This window comes from Chaetodon trifascialis, chromosome 8 (assembly GCF_039877785.1).
Source record: "Chaetodon trifascialis isolate fChaTrf1 chromosome 8, fChaTrf1.hap1, whole genome shotgun sequence".
NCBI classification, from domain to species: Eukaryota; Metazoa; Chordata; class Actinopteri; order Chaetodontiformes; family Chaetodontidae; genus Chaetodon; species Chaetodon trifascialis.
The window spans coordinates 12,642,969-12,657,874 of record NC_092063.1 but is presented as its reverse complement, the minus strand read 5'-3'; the positions used below and the strand labels follow the sequence as shown (position 1 = coordinate 12,657,874).

The following is a 14,906-nucleotide window of genomic DNA, read 5'->3' as shown; positions in this document are numbered from 1 at the left end:
TTCACTTTCGAAGTAATTATCCATTTGACAAATGAAGTCGGCAAAAAAAGCATGATTCCACTCTAATGCTGTTTTGGCTCCAATGGAGCAGCTAATAGAGAAAGGCTGGTTGGCAGTAGGACATGGACATCATACCATGGCCTTAACTACAATGTTTGTTTTCTAAAACTCTAAATTACTGCCCTCATCATCCCCCCAGTGAAAAGACATTTATTTTTCTTTGGTGCTACCTATATCTTTTTTCCATCCAAAGCGTCTGTAACTAATCATTGTGTTTGAACAGGAACCAAAAGAAGGCACTTAGGGGTCTTTGCAGAAAGAGGCTTAGATCTACTTTACTGGTGTCAGGACCTCAGAAAGGCCTATTGAAACAGTTACCCCTGGAAAAGTAGCTCTTGAAATGGTCCCCGGTGACCAGCTTGTGCAATAGCAAAAACTGAAATGGTATTGAAGTAGCAGGCCTATCATCCTCTAAGGGACAACAAATGGACTGTATACAGGTTTATGAGTGAAAATCATATCTAAGAGCCAACTCAACTCCTTTATCTTGAAATAAGAATGTGGAATTTGCAGAGTGTAAAAGAAACCTGCATACAGCATATCACCTCTCTATATTGAGACACTGTGTGGCGCAGGGGAAATGTGAATGAGTTTTAACTGTGGTTTGAGAGGCATGACGAAATGGCACCACAATAGCCTGGATAACGATCAGTCAATTTTGCATTCCAAAATACCGACGGGCATATGCATCTGTGTATACGTGTGGGTGTGTGTGTTTGATAAACACGAGCTCTATAAGAGTTCTAAACTGGGCTGAGTGTGAGATTTGGCAGGCGTGGGTGGGGTCGTGTGGTTTGCCACTGCACAGTAATAAGACTGAGACATGTTGACATGAGTATCAGATGTCAGAGGGAGTTTGCTGGGAGCCTTTGGCCATTACCATCTGGATGATAGTGGCTTGGAAAGGCAGGCAGAGCTCTTTATCAATATTTCAATATCCTGGCACCAGTGCAACAACTCAGGGGGAGGCAGGCTGCTTAGCATAAGGCTGAAATGTCAGGCAAATGTCACCTGCAGAGCAACTGCGCGAGGATGCCAATGAGTGACTTTTAACTCGTGTGTGTTTAATAAAAGTGGGTGGTCTCGAGCTGTGAAGACTAAATCTGTGTTTAAACTGTGCTTCCAGCTCATGACCTTGAGAGTTACTCTGTTGGACTGAATGTTATTTATTTGGACATCTTATACACACTCACAAATGACCATTAGGTGCTGTGTTTGATAAACAAACTGATTGGATTGCTTGAGTGAATGTGTGTGGTTTCTCTCCCTCGCTGTCCTCAAGGCCCCTCAGAACGGGCCCAATTTACCTCAAGGACATGGAAAATAGCACATGCACATTCACACTGCACACACATGCGCTGGTGTGCACATACACGGTATACACCTTATTATACACACACAGACATAAACACACTAATTTGCGCACAAGCAAATACACTTTGACGCTGCACTTGTTGACCCAGTCTCAGTCTCATTCAATTCACTCTTTACTCACTCATCAGGACTCCCAGGATTGGTTAAGGTTTCAGGGTGTGCTTTGGGCCAATAGTAACCACATTGAAGGGAATAGAATATTGTTATTTGCATACTGCCCCAACAGTAACCCCAAGGCAGGAACTGAAGCCTGAAGGCATATCACAGCTCAATCCAAAAACGTAGGATAAGGCAAAAGGCAAAACTTCTCTTATGAGACTTGTAAAGTTTTTAGCGCATGTGCTTATATTTCATTTTTCACTTTTATATTTTGCTTTCTCCCGTTTGATCTCCGTGTTTCTCTCCTAGGCGTATCTCAGGGAATCAGCTGAGGTATATCCCAGGCCACGCTCTCCAGGGTCTCCACAACCTCAAAGTTCTGTAAGTAACCTCCTCCCCCCTCCCTCCCTCCCTCCCTCCTTCCCCATCACACTCGGGTGGTTTAGTCCTCATCCCAGGTGGGTTGTTCCACTCCAGCATTCTGGAGGGATGGAGTTGTGCTCCTGCCTTGAATAAAACACACAGGCCATGCATCATTAACTGTAGTTAAAGTTTATGGGCTGGGGGAGACCTGCCCTGCTTGCAGTTCCTTCATTCCCAAACAAGCCCTGTTTCAGTTGTAAGCATGCACACACACACATACACACACAAACACACACAGGTGTAATGCAGGGACCTCCCAGTCACACCACCCACCGAGATTACAGCAAGTGACAGAAGAAAATCACTTAAAAAACGCCATTCAAAGCTGTTCTCTTAACACCCCATTTCTCAGACTGTGTGCATAGCCTTATGATCCATGGCCACCAACTGTTAGCACTGCCGTCAAGTATTAAATCACAAAAAGGTGCAAAGCAACCATAAAAACCGTGGTATTTTCTGACTTGTGACGCATCTAATGAGTTGCGGCCATATTTCTATTGGGTGCAAGACAAGGGTATTAAGGAGGTTTTCATAAGCCTTGGCAACCATCTCAATTCCTTTTGGACCCTGGCTGACAAGAGTCTGAGAAGCGCTGCCACAGAATATAAACTTAGCTAGAGAATTGCGGTTTGTAATTTGAGGGAATCTGTGGGATTACCAGGCACACAAGTTGATCTTCTTTCACCTTGTGTTGTGAAATTCACCGAGACAGAATGAGCGATCCAGCCATGAATCTTGGGCTATTATGTCATTACTGCAGAAGGACACACGTATCCTGAATTCACATCCTGAAGTCTGCAAGCGTTCACGCTTCTCACTGTAATGCCCTAGCAAACACTGGACAGTCTCTTTGACCTCAGAGCAGCTGAGCTGTTGGTTTCCTTCCTCTATATATCAGTTAAAGTCAGGCTGTGTTAAACACAAATGGGTAACCTCAAGGTCCCTGCTGATACAAACACACACACACACACACACACACACACACACACACACACACACACACACACACACACACACACACACACACACAGAAGGTTATGAACCCAGAATGGAGTACAGCGAAGCTCCCTGTAGGGAATTTCTTTGAAACAGGAAAAAAATTGATGTATTTATCATGGCATCATCATCCCAATGGAAACGTTCTCCTGATCCTCTCCAACCTGAGCAGCATTTCTTCTACACTGAAGCAATCATTGTATCTTACACATGAGACTATTGTGAATTACGTGAAAGCATGAGACAAACTGAGTTATGGAAATGAATACATGAACTACGCTCTCAATATCTTGAGACGTCTTATGCCAACAGTATAACCATCACTTGTGGCCAAATAAGTGAAAAAAATAGCATTGGCAGAAAGGTTATTTCACACTCAAATGAAAAGATAGAAAACTCTTAGAATAACTGTAAGCTAAGATGTTTAACTGTTGCGGGCACAAGGCCTTACACTCACAAAGACTGACTACTGTGGTACTATGATGCCACGATAAAGGCGTCATACTGAAGACTATACTCACGATAAAAACTTTAAAGAAAGAGGGAGAGAAAGACAGAGAAAGCAAAGGAGGGAGAGGAAAGAGAGAGGGCTATTGTTTGCTGCCCACTTCCTCCTCGCTTTTTGCTCCATTCTTCTGAGAATGACATCAGCAGCCCACCCAAGGAGCTTCTCTTTCTCTTTTCTTCATTCTCTGTTTCTCCTCAAGCTTTCACTGGCCCTTTCCTTCTTGTGTCAGATTTCGCTCACGATGGAATTATTTGTTCTGCTTGATGTGCCCTCACGCACACCATATATACTCCATCACGTACAGACCTATTACACCTACAACGCAACAACTGGTATGTCTTTCAGGATGCTACAGAACAACCAACTGGAGAGACTTCCTGATGATGGTCCATGGGACCTACCTAACCTACTGTCCCTGTGAGTCTCTCTCTCATATACACGCACACACACACTAATCATGCTACTCTACCTCATCCCCTGGCCACCCACCCACACATCTCAGCTCTAACCGCAATGCAGGTATAGAGTACCACTGACATGTTACAGACCAGATCCCAATAGTTCTGCATTCAGCGCTGTACTGCCTGACGTTGGAAGTCACAGCCTGACTGTGTCAGTGCAGTTCATGGTAGCATCTGGAAGCCATGAGGGAAACAGCAGACACTGCAGGCCAGGGAGAGCATCTCCAATGAGCTGTGAAACAACCCCATTTTCCATCAATTCCCCTCTCTTCCTCCTCCGCTCCTCTCCTCCGTTCTTCTCCCACCACCCACACTGCTATCCCCCTGGCTAATGAGAGTGTTTTGTGGCATAATTGTCTCATCTGTGGGGTCAGTGTACTTGTGTGTGTGTGTGTGTGTGTGTGTGTGTGTGTGTGTGTGTGTGTGTGTGTGTGTGTCAGCGTGAATGTTTGCGGACCACCTCATCTGTAATCCCTCAACCTTACCCTTCTCTCCCAACTTTGTACCGCACACGTACTCCTCTGCTTTCCAAATTAATAATTTTTTGTAAATATCCGTAAAGCCATTTCCTTCATCACACACTCACATCGCTGGGGTTTCAACTGAGGAGGGGGCGTGCACACGTAACTCTTCTACCACCAACAGCGTTTCCCTGTCTGGTATTAAGCAGTCCTGCTATTCCTCAACACCAAGCCTGCACAGACACTCACACATCTGTACACACATCTGCACACACGTATAGCACTGTGGCTCAGGGTGTCCTTGTGAGAGTGTATGTCTAACCTCACAATTTTCTGTCACGATGATGTCTCTGTCTATGTCTTCAGTCTACGTGTGTGTGTGCTTGTGTGCACGCAAGCGTGTGAGTGTGTGGTCTCTCAATTTCTTCACACAGAGATAGTCTCAAGTAATGAAAAAACGCATGCACACACACACACACACACACACACACACACACACACACACACACACAATACACACACAGTGCCAGTGTATAGAGACGCACCTTGTCATTACAGTAATGATAAGCCCAGCGGAGAAAGATTACTGGAAAGGCTTTGGAGAGTGAAGCTTGTCGGCGCCTCTCACTGACATAAAACACGCCAGGTAAAAAGAAAGAGAGACAGCATCTCAGACAGCACACAGGCTTTGAATTGGTATAAATGTATCAAGGAGGCTTTCATCTGAAATAAATCGCGTCTTAATCTCGGACAAGAATCCTTTTGTCAGCAGAGAACTGAGACTGAGTCAAGAAATTTGTCTCACCGTTTTGAAAAGGCTAATTACAACACAGCGCGAGTGCTGTTGTTTAGTTCGGTGCCATCAGAGGCAGACAGACGTGTTTTGGGTCCCAGCCCACAGGTTAAGCTGTGTAATGACTACTGAGGAGTTCCACAATTCAAGTTAATCATCTTAACCCTGTTTTTAGAGATTTGACTCGATGCTAGTGAAACATGCTCCTCCAAGTTCTCCCTTGTATAAAGTTTTGGCCATCTGGAGAATTGAACAAGTGGAGGCAGGTTCCACAGATCTCCTGGATCACTTAAGAGAACTTTCTCTTTCTGTCTCTATTTCTCTCTGCCGTAATCGTACCTCAGACTTTGATGTGACGGACAGGAAATAGTTGCTGCTTTATTGGCTTCCGTGGAACATTCCTGGTTCTGTCTGGACCTTCTGGAGACCTGGCAGGTCCACCCAGAGGAGCAATTATTATTTTGCCCTAGAGAACAACCAGAAAGTTGAAGGGTCTTCCGCAGCTTTCATCCTGCGATTAAGGTCAGGGACAAACAATGTCCACAGTTGGAGCGCACAGGATGGAAAAGGACGGGGTTTAACACTGGGAGGGGGACAAAAAAACAACAACAACAAAAAAATGTGCGCTCAGGAAGTAGACAAGATGAAAATTTCTTGAAGCTCTGTGAGCACGTATACACATTCATGCGTATAAACATGTACGCTGGAGGGTGTTTCCCTGCCTGCCTGTGTGTGTGTGAGCATCTGCCAGTGTATACAGTTGCCTCTCCTGATGGAAAATTTCCCTGGGGAGAAAAGCCCAGAGTTCAGAGTTCAAGTTCAGATTTCACTTTGATGATGCTGTTTGTTTGGCGAAGCCTCTGAGGGGTGAGGAGGCTGAGGAGGAGCTGTAGCGCGAGAATCAAAGAACCGCGGTGGAAGATTGATAAGGGAGGATGTTTGAAAGACGAACAAGAGTTAAGGAGTGAGACGGAAAGGGGTTCGCAGCGGCTGGGACTGCATCAATGAAGATGTACGAAACAAAATGTGAGTACGAGAGGGGCCGGAGGGAGGAAAAGGAGATTAATGAACGAGTGTGAAGGGCCAAAGAAAGAAGAATAGCAGGAGGAAGTGGTCTCAACTTGTCAACTCTGCCCTGAGGGGATCATTCATCACAATGGACAGTGTGTATGCATGTGTGCATTTACGTGGGGTATGTGCGTGTCGCAGTCCACACTCACTGTCAGTAGGGTGAGGGACACAGGGGGAGAGTGAGGACAAAAATTTGTTTGGTTGAAGAGATGAAAGTGTATGTGTGAGAGTATAAATATATATACATACACATATATGTGTGCGTGTGTGTGCGTGTGTGTGTCCGGTGTCATAAATTCATCAGTTGAAAGGAGTGTTTGTGTCTGAGTGGTGGAAACGTCAGGGACTGATGGCGACAGCGGGACTCCAATGGAAAGAGTCAAGGAGGGAGGAACAGCTGAAGATGCATCTTTAAATATTCCTCCCTCCTTCACTTTTTCCCCTTTTCCAGACACTGAGGGAAGTTGGCTTTACACAACATAAATAAAGTGAGGTAGAATAAAACAGACTGGCCGCAACTGTTCCTACACGTTCGTGTCTGTGTTTTTCTCATCTTACATTTCATACGTGTCTGTGCTGGTGAAGTTTGACATGGCTTATTTAGCATGGGAATAAATTAGAAATGAGGAGCCTCTAAGAAGCTGCAGCAAAGATGAAAGAAGGAGAATTAAGGATGTGTAATTCTCATAATAACCTTCCTGTAAGCCAAAGTGATTCAATGGCACTACACACAACCTCTAATGCGCACACACAAGCACGGATACACATGCACATGAGCAGACATACTGTTCTTAGTCTTAGTGATTATCTCACCCTGCAGGCGTCTTGATGCTAACCTGTTGTCTGAGGTTCCGGCTGGGGCCTTCAGAGGGGTTCGCTCTCTAAGACACCTGTGGTTGGACGACAACTCCCTGACGGAGATCCCGGTGACAGCCCTGGACTCTCTGCCATCCCTGCAGGCCATGACGCTGGCCCTCAACCAGATCACACACATCCCAGATTATGCATTCACCAACCTCTCCGCCCTTGTCGTACTGTAAGTGACATCTTGATTTGTTTACTTAAAACTCTCCTGAGTCTGGCTTTCTCAGCTTACCAGGGAAATTATTTGTTCCGTTGACTTAGAACAGGGCGGTGATGACTGCAGTGTGGAAACGTTTTTGAGGAGGTAATTTCTGATTTGTTGAAAAATATTTGTGGCCTTTTTCCAGGCATCTCCATAACAACCAGATCCAGAGCATGGGCGCGAGATGTTTTGAAGGTTTACACAGTCTGGAGACACTGTGAGTATGACACACACAATCACATGCATGCGCACATGCTTTTTGGGCAGCAGTTACTACAAATTTCACTATTTCATTCACACACACACACACACACACACACACACACACACACACACACACACACACACACACACACACACACGCACGCATCTTGAAGTGATTTCATTTCATAGGCCCAAATGAGTACCTCCTCTGTTTCCCCCAAACACCGATGCAGCCCCTGTGATGACAAAGTATCCACAAGTATCAACATTCATTCAGTACGGTGATGTTTACAACAATCGCATTGCCTTAGAATAACTTGAAGATATATGAAGAACTCCCTGAAATATAACCTCAAAAAGGCAAGAGAAGTAAAAGCCATCAATTCACTCACAGCGTGTGCATGACTACAGCCTTATTTCTTTCTGTGCGTGAAAGCGTACTTGGAACACCTGAAATCAATGTGTTTTTATAAATGAAATGCACCAAGTGTGCCAGAGAATAATGAAGTGTAGCGCTAAATCATGCAGTCATAATGATTAATATCCTGGTAATTTCAGCAGGTGCTTGAACGTTTTCAAAACCGCAACCAACAAATGAGCGACAGGAATGCGAGGATGAAAAGTTCCTCTCTGATTACCTTGAAGTAACATCAACAGATCCCTCTGTGTTTTGTAAAAGTAATTGCTAAGCAGCGCTGAGGTCAAATATTATATGGCTCAGCGTGGCCACAGGAGAGCTGTTTGAGCGTATACGTGCCATAGTGTTGATAACTAGATCCCAACCACACACCAATATGGAAACCGCAGGAAACTGACACAGTCTTAGGAAGGAGGTGGAGAAAGAAAGCGAGTGAAATGGTGTCTCCTGCAAAATTCATGGTGGTCTGATGAAAACACCGTTTCTGGCATGCTCCTTAACAACCTGTTGAGGTGCAAAAAAAATTATGCGTTCCTTTTTATGAGCGTGTGTGTGGGCACATGCATGCGTGTGCTGATAAGCAAGCACTTCTGCCTGTGCACCCACAAGCTTAACGCTCGACTTGAAAGCCATTATCCATGCTAGGAAACGTGAGGGAACAGGGTGCAAGTCAGAGGAGCCGTGGTTAAGGGGATGAAGGGAAACTAGAGAATGAGAAAAAGAGGGATGGAGCTCTCTGGACCAGAATAGTGTGTGTTAAAGTGTTTGGGCCGTCAGCGGCGAGGAGAGACAGATGATTCAGCGGGATAAGATGACAGGTGTCATTGACGTGGGGATCGCGCTGGTATGAGGGGTTAATCTCTCACAGCGGCCTCGCTTATGAGAAATACGAGAGACCATCTGCATCACCACCACCCTCCCCAACCCCTAGTGTGCATTATAAAATCATTACTACGAGGAGCCGTCCAGGGGACTGCTGGAAAACGTGACAGCATATGCAAACAAGACAGAGCAGACACAGACAGACAGACAAACATTTCACAACATCCACTGCTGCTCGGGGAAAAACACACATATATATCTTGAAGTACTTCATCAAAGGCATTTTTTGTTGTCTTATACTTGAAAAGAATAAAAATAAATCCAGTTGACAATGACTTAGTACTGCTAGATATCCTTTGACCCGGACGGCTAAGAATTATCACAGACAGCACACATAGATGCACACATACCCCGGCACATGTCTTAATATGGTAACAGACGTACCATGTATATACAAACATGCTCTCTACACGCTTTTTCCCATGTGCGCCAGCAAATCCGCAGTGCATACTCATGTACAGACAAGAAATACAATAAAACCCCTTTTCCTGCCACCTGCGTGATTAGCGGTGTTTTGATACAGCGTTTCCTGGGAAACTAATCAGAGACAGACCTAAATAATCAGGTCAGAGCAGCAAAGGTCAAGGGTCACAACCAGACTTCACACTCTACAGCTGTCAGCCTCTGACAGAGCAGAGGAAATGACTACGTATACATATGCAATAAGACACACTTTCTTGCACACAGAATATCATGTATCATAGTTGATGGTTCTAAATATATGCATATATACAGTATACATTTATATATATATGTAATTATAACTGTTTATCTTACTGTCTCGCTGGCAGGGATTTAAACTACAATGATCTGCAGGAGTTCCCTGTGGCCATCAGGACACTCAGCAAGCTTCAGGAACTGTGAGTTCACACACACAGAGAAACACACCTGCCCGACATGACTATCATGGTTGCGTTATCCCAAGTAATCCCGTTAAGTGATTTTAATGTGGCACTCGGATACAATCTCTCTCGCCCTAAGCAGGTGCTGCCTACACACCCACGCACCGGCTTGCCTGCACGTACACACACGCACGCACGCACGCACGCACGCACGCACGCACGCACGCACGCACGCACTGTTTTCCCTCAGCTTCAGCAGATGTTCCGCAGCGTGCATATGTGTCACAGATACAGTGTATGTGTGCGTGTTTACATCTCATTTATCCAAAAATGTTTTTCAGCTGTGCAATGGCAGGTGCAACATGAGGACATATGACTTGCCTCTCGCTCACAAGCACACTCTGTCTCTCCTCCAAACACACACGCACACACACACACACACACAAAATCAGAAACATATTGACAGACTGCCTGAGTAACAGTACGTTTTTATATTTGCAGGGGCTTCCATAACAACAATATCAAAGCCATCCCTGAGAGGGCCTTCGTGGGAAACCCTCAGCTCCAAACCATGTGAGCTTCATGCTTTATGCTACAATGGTCACATACTGTATTACATAAACACGTAATTGCTATTTCTTGTCAACATCGTGTACAACACAACTCATTCCCACAAACAAATTAATCAGAATATGTCCAAATATTTTTTTTCCTCTTTCTTTTCTTGCAGTCATTTCTATGAGAACCCCATCCAGTTTGTGGGAAAATCCGCTTTCCAGTTCTTACCTAAGTTGCACACACTGTAAGTATGCGGTCAGTAGAAACCATTCCAGTGAGTTAGCCCAAACACTGTTTAAATCATCCTCTGTCCCCAGCAGTGAGAGTTGAGTGGACATGTGTAATGGCCTACTGAATGATGTTGTGTTAGCGTATTGCTGTGCCGTGTGTTGATGTGGTAAGAGAGAGTGTGTTGTAAGAACATGTTGAATGGTGTGACTTATGATGTCTAGTGAGACGGCCAAAACAGCCCGTGTTGATGTTGGAGGAAAGTTTGATGGCTGAAATGAGCTGTTAGACAAGGTCTGCGTGCACACGCATGTGTGTGTAGGTGTGTGTGTGTGTGTGTGTGAGAGTGAGAGAGAGAGGGAAAGAAAGAGAGCGTTTTCTGACACTTTTCTTCCTGTTTGACTGCAGTTCCCTGAACGGAGCAACCCAGATTCAAGAGTTTCCCGATCTGAAAGGAACCACCAGTCTGGAAATTTTGTGAGTGTCTCATACACACACACACACACACACACACACACACACACACACACACACAGTATTAAGTCACCTAGCCGGGCATCCCCACGTACAACAACAAAGAATGTGAAAAGACATAGAGGTTGAGGACAGACATACAATCCCATGGGTTCAAGGACATAAGAGATAAAAGGATGGAGGGAGATATGGACAAGCAGGAGGGAGGCACACACAGAAAGCCAGGAGAAACAAAAAGAGAGCATATGTGTGTTTTAGGATTCAAGGAGAGAAAGGGACAGAACAGGAGACTCAGACAAGGGATATGGAGGTGTGAGCTAGTTATGCCAGCCAGTGACAGGTTTGGCGAACCTACACAGCTCCCTGTCTGCCTGAGTTAGACTCACAGAACTGGGGGATCCTTTCGCTTGCTTGCACTTCAACAATGATCAGAGGATTCTCTTTTTCTTTATAGGACGCTGACTCGGGCCGGTCTCTCAGCTCTCCCTCTGGATCTATGTGAGCAGCTGCCTCGCCTCAGAGTGCTGTGAGTACACACACACACGGGGGGGGGGGGTGTTAAAGAGTGAGAGGTAGAAAAACTGATACACAAAACCCAACTGTGGTGAGTTGTGGCCTCAAGCAATCATTTGTACAATCACTGTGCTATGAAATCCAATCACACCCCCCCCCCCCCCAAAAAAATTATTGTCCTGCTATATCGCCTTGCTCACAGAGCCCACTGTTCACCCAAATAATCCTGTCACCCCCATAATTTCCCACGCTATAAATCCACAGCTGGTCACTGTGTTTATGTGTGCTTTGTGTGTGTGCTTTGTGTATTGTTGTAGGGAGCTGTCTTACAATCAGATAGAGGAACTGCCCAGCTTTTACCACTGCTCTGCACTGCAGGAGATGTGAGTAGTTCAAGGCCAAACACAACTGCACGCACATATGCATCAAAATCAACATTTTTGTCTGTTCTCCTGCAGATTTTATATTGTATTTATCTATATCTGTATGTGTTTTTTTTCAACAGAGGGCTACAGCATAACCAAATCAGGAGGATAGAGTCAAACACCTTCCAGCAGCTCGCCTCTCTCAGAGCACTGTAAGTCAGCCGGGATTGTAAAAGTTCATTTTCTGGTTCCCAACCTTGGGGGTTAAGACATGTCTGAGGTTTCATCAGATGATTAACAGGATGGGAAAGACAAAACATAATTCTGCTGCACACAATTTTGTACATTTTTTCTAAATAAAACAACGTGCGGAGAAACCACTCATAGTATGATGAGGTGTCACAAGTAGCCTTCATTTCAAGAGGCCATAAACCGAAAAGATTGGGAAGCACTGGTCAAGATCAAACTAGGTCGACTCGTGACCTATTACTGACACCTAGTGGTGATCGAGATGCAACACTCGGTGTGTCGTCACAATCCTTTTTGGCCCATTTAATTTCACTTTGATTCTTTTCTCCGTCAGTGATCTCAGCTGGAACGTGATCGAGTGGATCCACCCAGATGCCTTCGCCTCGCTTCACTCTTTGATCAAACTGTGAGTACGCGCAGATGTCACTGAGCCTCTTCTCCTTTTCATTTGGTCTTTCTGTGGTGTCACTCTTCTCCCCTTGAAGGAATGCTGAATTTGTGAAGCTTTAATTAAAGTTAAGCTGTGTGTCAGAGCTGTTGCCTTACACAAACACTCACACACTTGAATGCGTGTGCCGCAGAAAACTTGTTGTCTTTGGCTGAGTGTACAGAGAGCTCTGATACGCATTTATTGTTTGAAAAACCCCTCTGTGCGGCCAGGAGACTCATCTCAGGTCATGCCAATACAAACTGCTTCTTTGTGTGAAGACTGACTGCAAGCAGTTAAACAAGCAGATATACTACATCTGACAGGAAGTGTTATCTGCAGGGAATCTGATGGGGATCCTTGTCTGAGCAGTTTAAAATATCTAAGAGACAAGGGCTTTTTGTTACAAAGGATGACCCACGGCAATATCTGTAATGAAAACACATTTTAAAAACTTGGCCTGATTTGACACCCATCCCCCTCTGTGCCTTTCTGTATGTATCTCAGGGATCTGACTGAGAACCATCTCAGCTCAGTACCTGTTGCAGGTTTGGGGGGTCTCACCCATCTAAAGCTGAGAGGCAACGCAGAATTATATGAGGCCTTCAGTCCTGATCACTTCCCCCGTATGAGGTAACACACACACTCTCACACACACAGCATCATACACTCTGTTATTCTTTCTTCACGCAGTCCTCATTGTGAACTTTGCATCTTAGTTTCTTGCCAAAAACTGATTTCAGGTAATAACTTACCCAGGTGTGTATCCTGTGGCTGTAAGGAACAATGCACCACTTCCCTTCCCTTCAATTATCCTTCCTCACAATTTTCTATTTATATCACCAATTTACCAAAAGCAGCCAAGGTTGACAATCAACTAATTACACTGTTTCCCTGCAAGCTATCCCTGAACTGAGCTAAAAAATGAGCAAGCATTTGTCAGCAGCAAGTTAATTCTTGAAAAGATGCCTGAAGGCCTGGAAAGGTGCAGTGCAGTAAAAAAAGGAGTGAGTTTCAAAGACACACTGCAGGAGATGGCAGGTGATCAAGAGGCAACGTCGGTATTACTGTAGTCCAAAACACCAAAACATAACTCCTGGCAAAAAGCCATTTCAAAAGCATTGTACATGTACAGTAAATGTTTGCATACAACCATCCACACCAGAGTTAGCTGATCTTCAAACTTCAGAAAACTGACAGTTTCCCCCAGGTTTTCTCTTTTGATGAAAAGAGAGATGGGTAATTTTGCTTGATTCATAAGCACTTGAGGTTTGCTTTTAAATGTTCATCTGAATATACCATTGTAATGTGAATCCTACCCTAATGTGAATATCCAATATTGTATCTAAAGGCTAAGCTGGTAATGGTCAAACATTACCACGCTAAAATGACCATTTATTGGTGCATTTGTCACACCGTATGTCAATGCTGTTGCATCTGTTTGCATCTGTTTGCTACAGGGTAATCGAGATGCCTTATGCCTACCAGTGCTGTGTGTATGGTTCCTGTGATAGCTACAAGCCAGCCAGCCAGTGGGACACAGAGCAGAGCAACACTGATGAAGACCTACACAAGAGAACTGTAGCCATGTACCCGATCCATGCTGACACACACTGTAAGAAAGCATGCAATTACAATATCTGTGGTAGCATATATAAAGTATATAACACACATGGTGCACAGCCGGGATGAAGGGTGAAGCAATACATGGAAATCTGAGGTCCATATGTCTGAGCTCATTGCCGAATAACTGACACAAGCCCAACTGAAACATGTCAGAGCCTCGATGAAACCACAGCTACCTGGCAGCTGACGCGCACTAGTGTGTTGACCCTTTGACACATTCCTGCGGCAGGCATAAAATATAAACACCAATAAACCAAAATTAAGTTGAAATTAAAACCATTAAACCTACACCATTAAAGCTAAAAATAAACAAGTGCTGGGTGTACCAAAGGGTAACGATAACAAAAGATGATTAATCCATGACATATCACTGATTAAAATTTATTCACCTTTAATTGTTAGAAAAACAGTACTAATGATCAAATTTCACACAAGTGCCAATTATCATCTGCAAACAGTATTTTCTTTCATTGCAGAAGAACATTACATCACCGACCTTATTGCACCAACCTCCTGTAGCTCAGTGCCACACACAAGCTAATGTGAATGTACTGTGTATGCAATATATGCTCATGCAGAATAAGCTGTGATAAAACCTCACACAAGCTAAAAAAAACTTATAGAATAGATGGGCCCCAAGGCGTTGGACCTCTGATTTTTGACCCTGACCGTGCTTTATTCCAGATGATCCTGACCTGGAGGAGTTCCAACTAGAAATAGAGGAATCCAAACTACAGACCAGTGTCCAGTGCACACCCACTCCAGGTAAATGAAGTTGTGCCTTGAGTGATGAAGCTGTTATCAACTG

At 44.5% G+C, this 14,906-nt stretch overlaps 2 protein-coding genes across 6 annotated transcripts in view; one reads left to right on the top strand and one right to left on the bottom strand.

The window, feature by feature from the left end:
- The window catches only part of LOC139335127 (transcription factor Spi-B), a 49,298-nt gene extending 37,877 nt beyond the window's left edge, over positions 1–11,421 (bottom strand). For 2 of the 5 annotated variants that reach the window (XM_070968580.1, XM_070968583.1), the window contains exon 1: positions 11,305–11,421. The gene's annotated coding sequence lies outside the window, so the exon portion shown is untranslated. Of the gene's footprint in view, positions 1–5,514; positions 5,752–9,593; positions 9,697–11,304 lie in introns of those variants that run through there. The other 3 variants (XM_070968582.1, XM_070968584.1, XM_070968581.1) reach the window with 3 other exon arrangements.
- Positions 1–14,906, top strand: part of LOC139335125 (leucine-rich repeat-containing G-protein coupled receptor 6) — a 35,463-nt gene that overhangs the window by 18,879 nt on the left and 1,678 nt on the right. Inside the window, exons 3-17 of the mRNA XM_070968577.1 lie at positions 1,843–1,914; positions 3,806–3,877; positions 7,067–7,282; positions 7,458–7,529; positions 9,608–9,676; positions 10,160–10,231; positions 10,389–10,460; positions 10,853–10,921; positions 11,373–11,444; positions 11,749–11,814; positions 11,937–12,008; positions 12,380–12,451; positions 12,980–13,105; positions 13,933–14,087; positions 14,783–14,863. Of these exons, the coding sequence (XP_070824678.1) occupies positions 1,843–1,914; positions 3,806–3,877; positions 7,067–7,282; positions 7,458–7,529; positions 9,608–9,676; positions 10,160–10,231; positions 10,389–10,460; positions 10,853–10,921; positions 11,373–11,444; positions 11,749–11,814; positions 11,937–12,008; positions 12,380–12,451; positions 12,980–13,105; positions 13,933–14,087; positions 14,783–14,863 (1,358 nt within the window). The remainder of the gene's footprint in view (positions 1–1,842; positions 1,915–3,805; positions 3,878–7,066; positions 7,283–7,457; positions 7,530–9,607; positions 9,677–10,159; positions 10,232–10,388; positions 10,461–10,852; positions 10,922–11,372; positions 11,445–11,748; positions 11,815–11,936; positions 12,009–12,379; positions 12,452–12,979; positions 13,106–13,932; positions 14,088–14,782; positions 14,864–14,906) is intronic.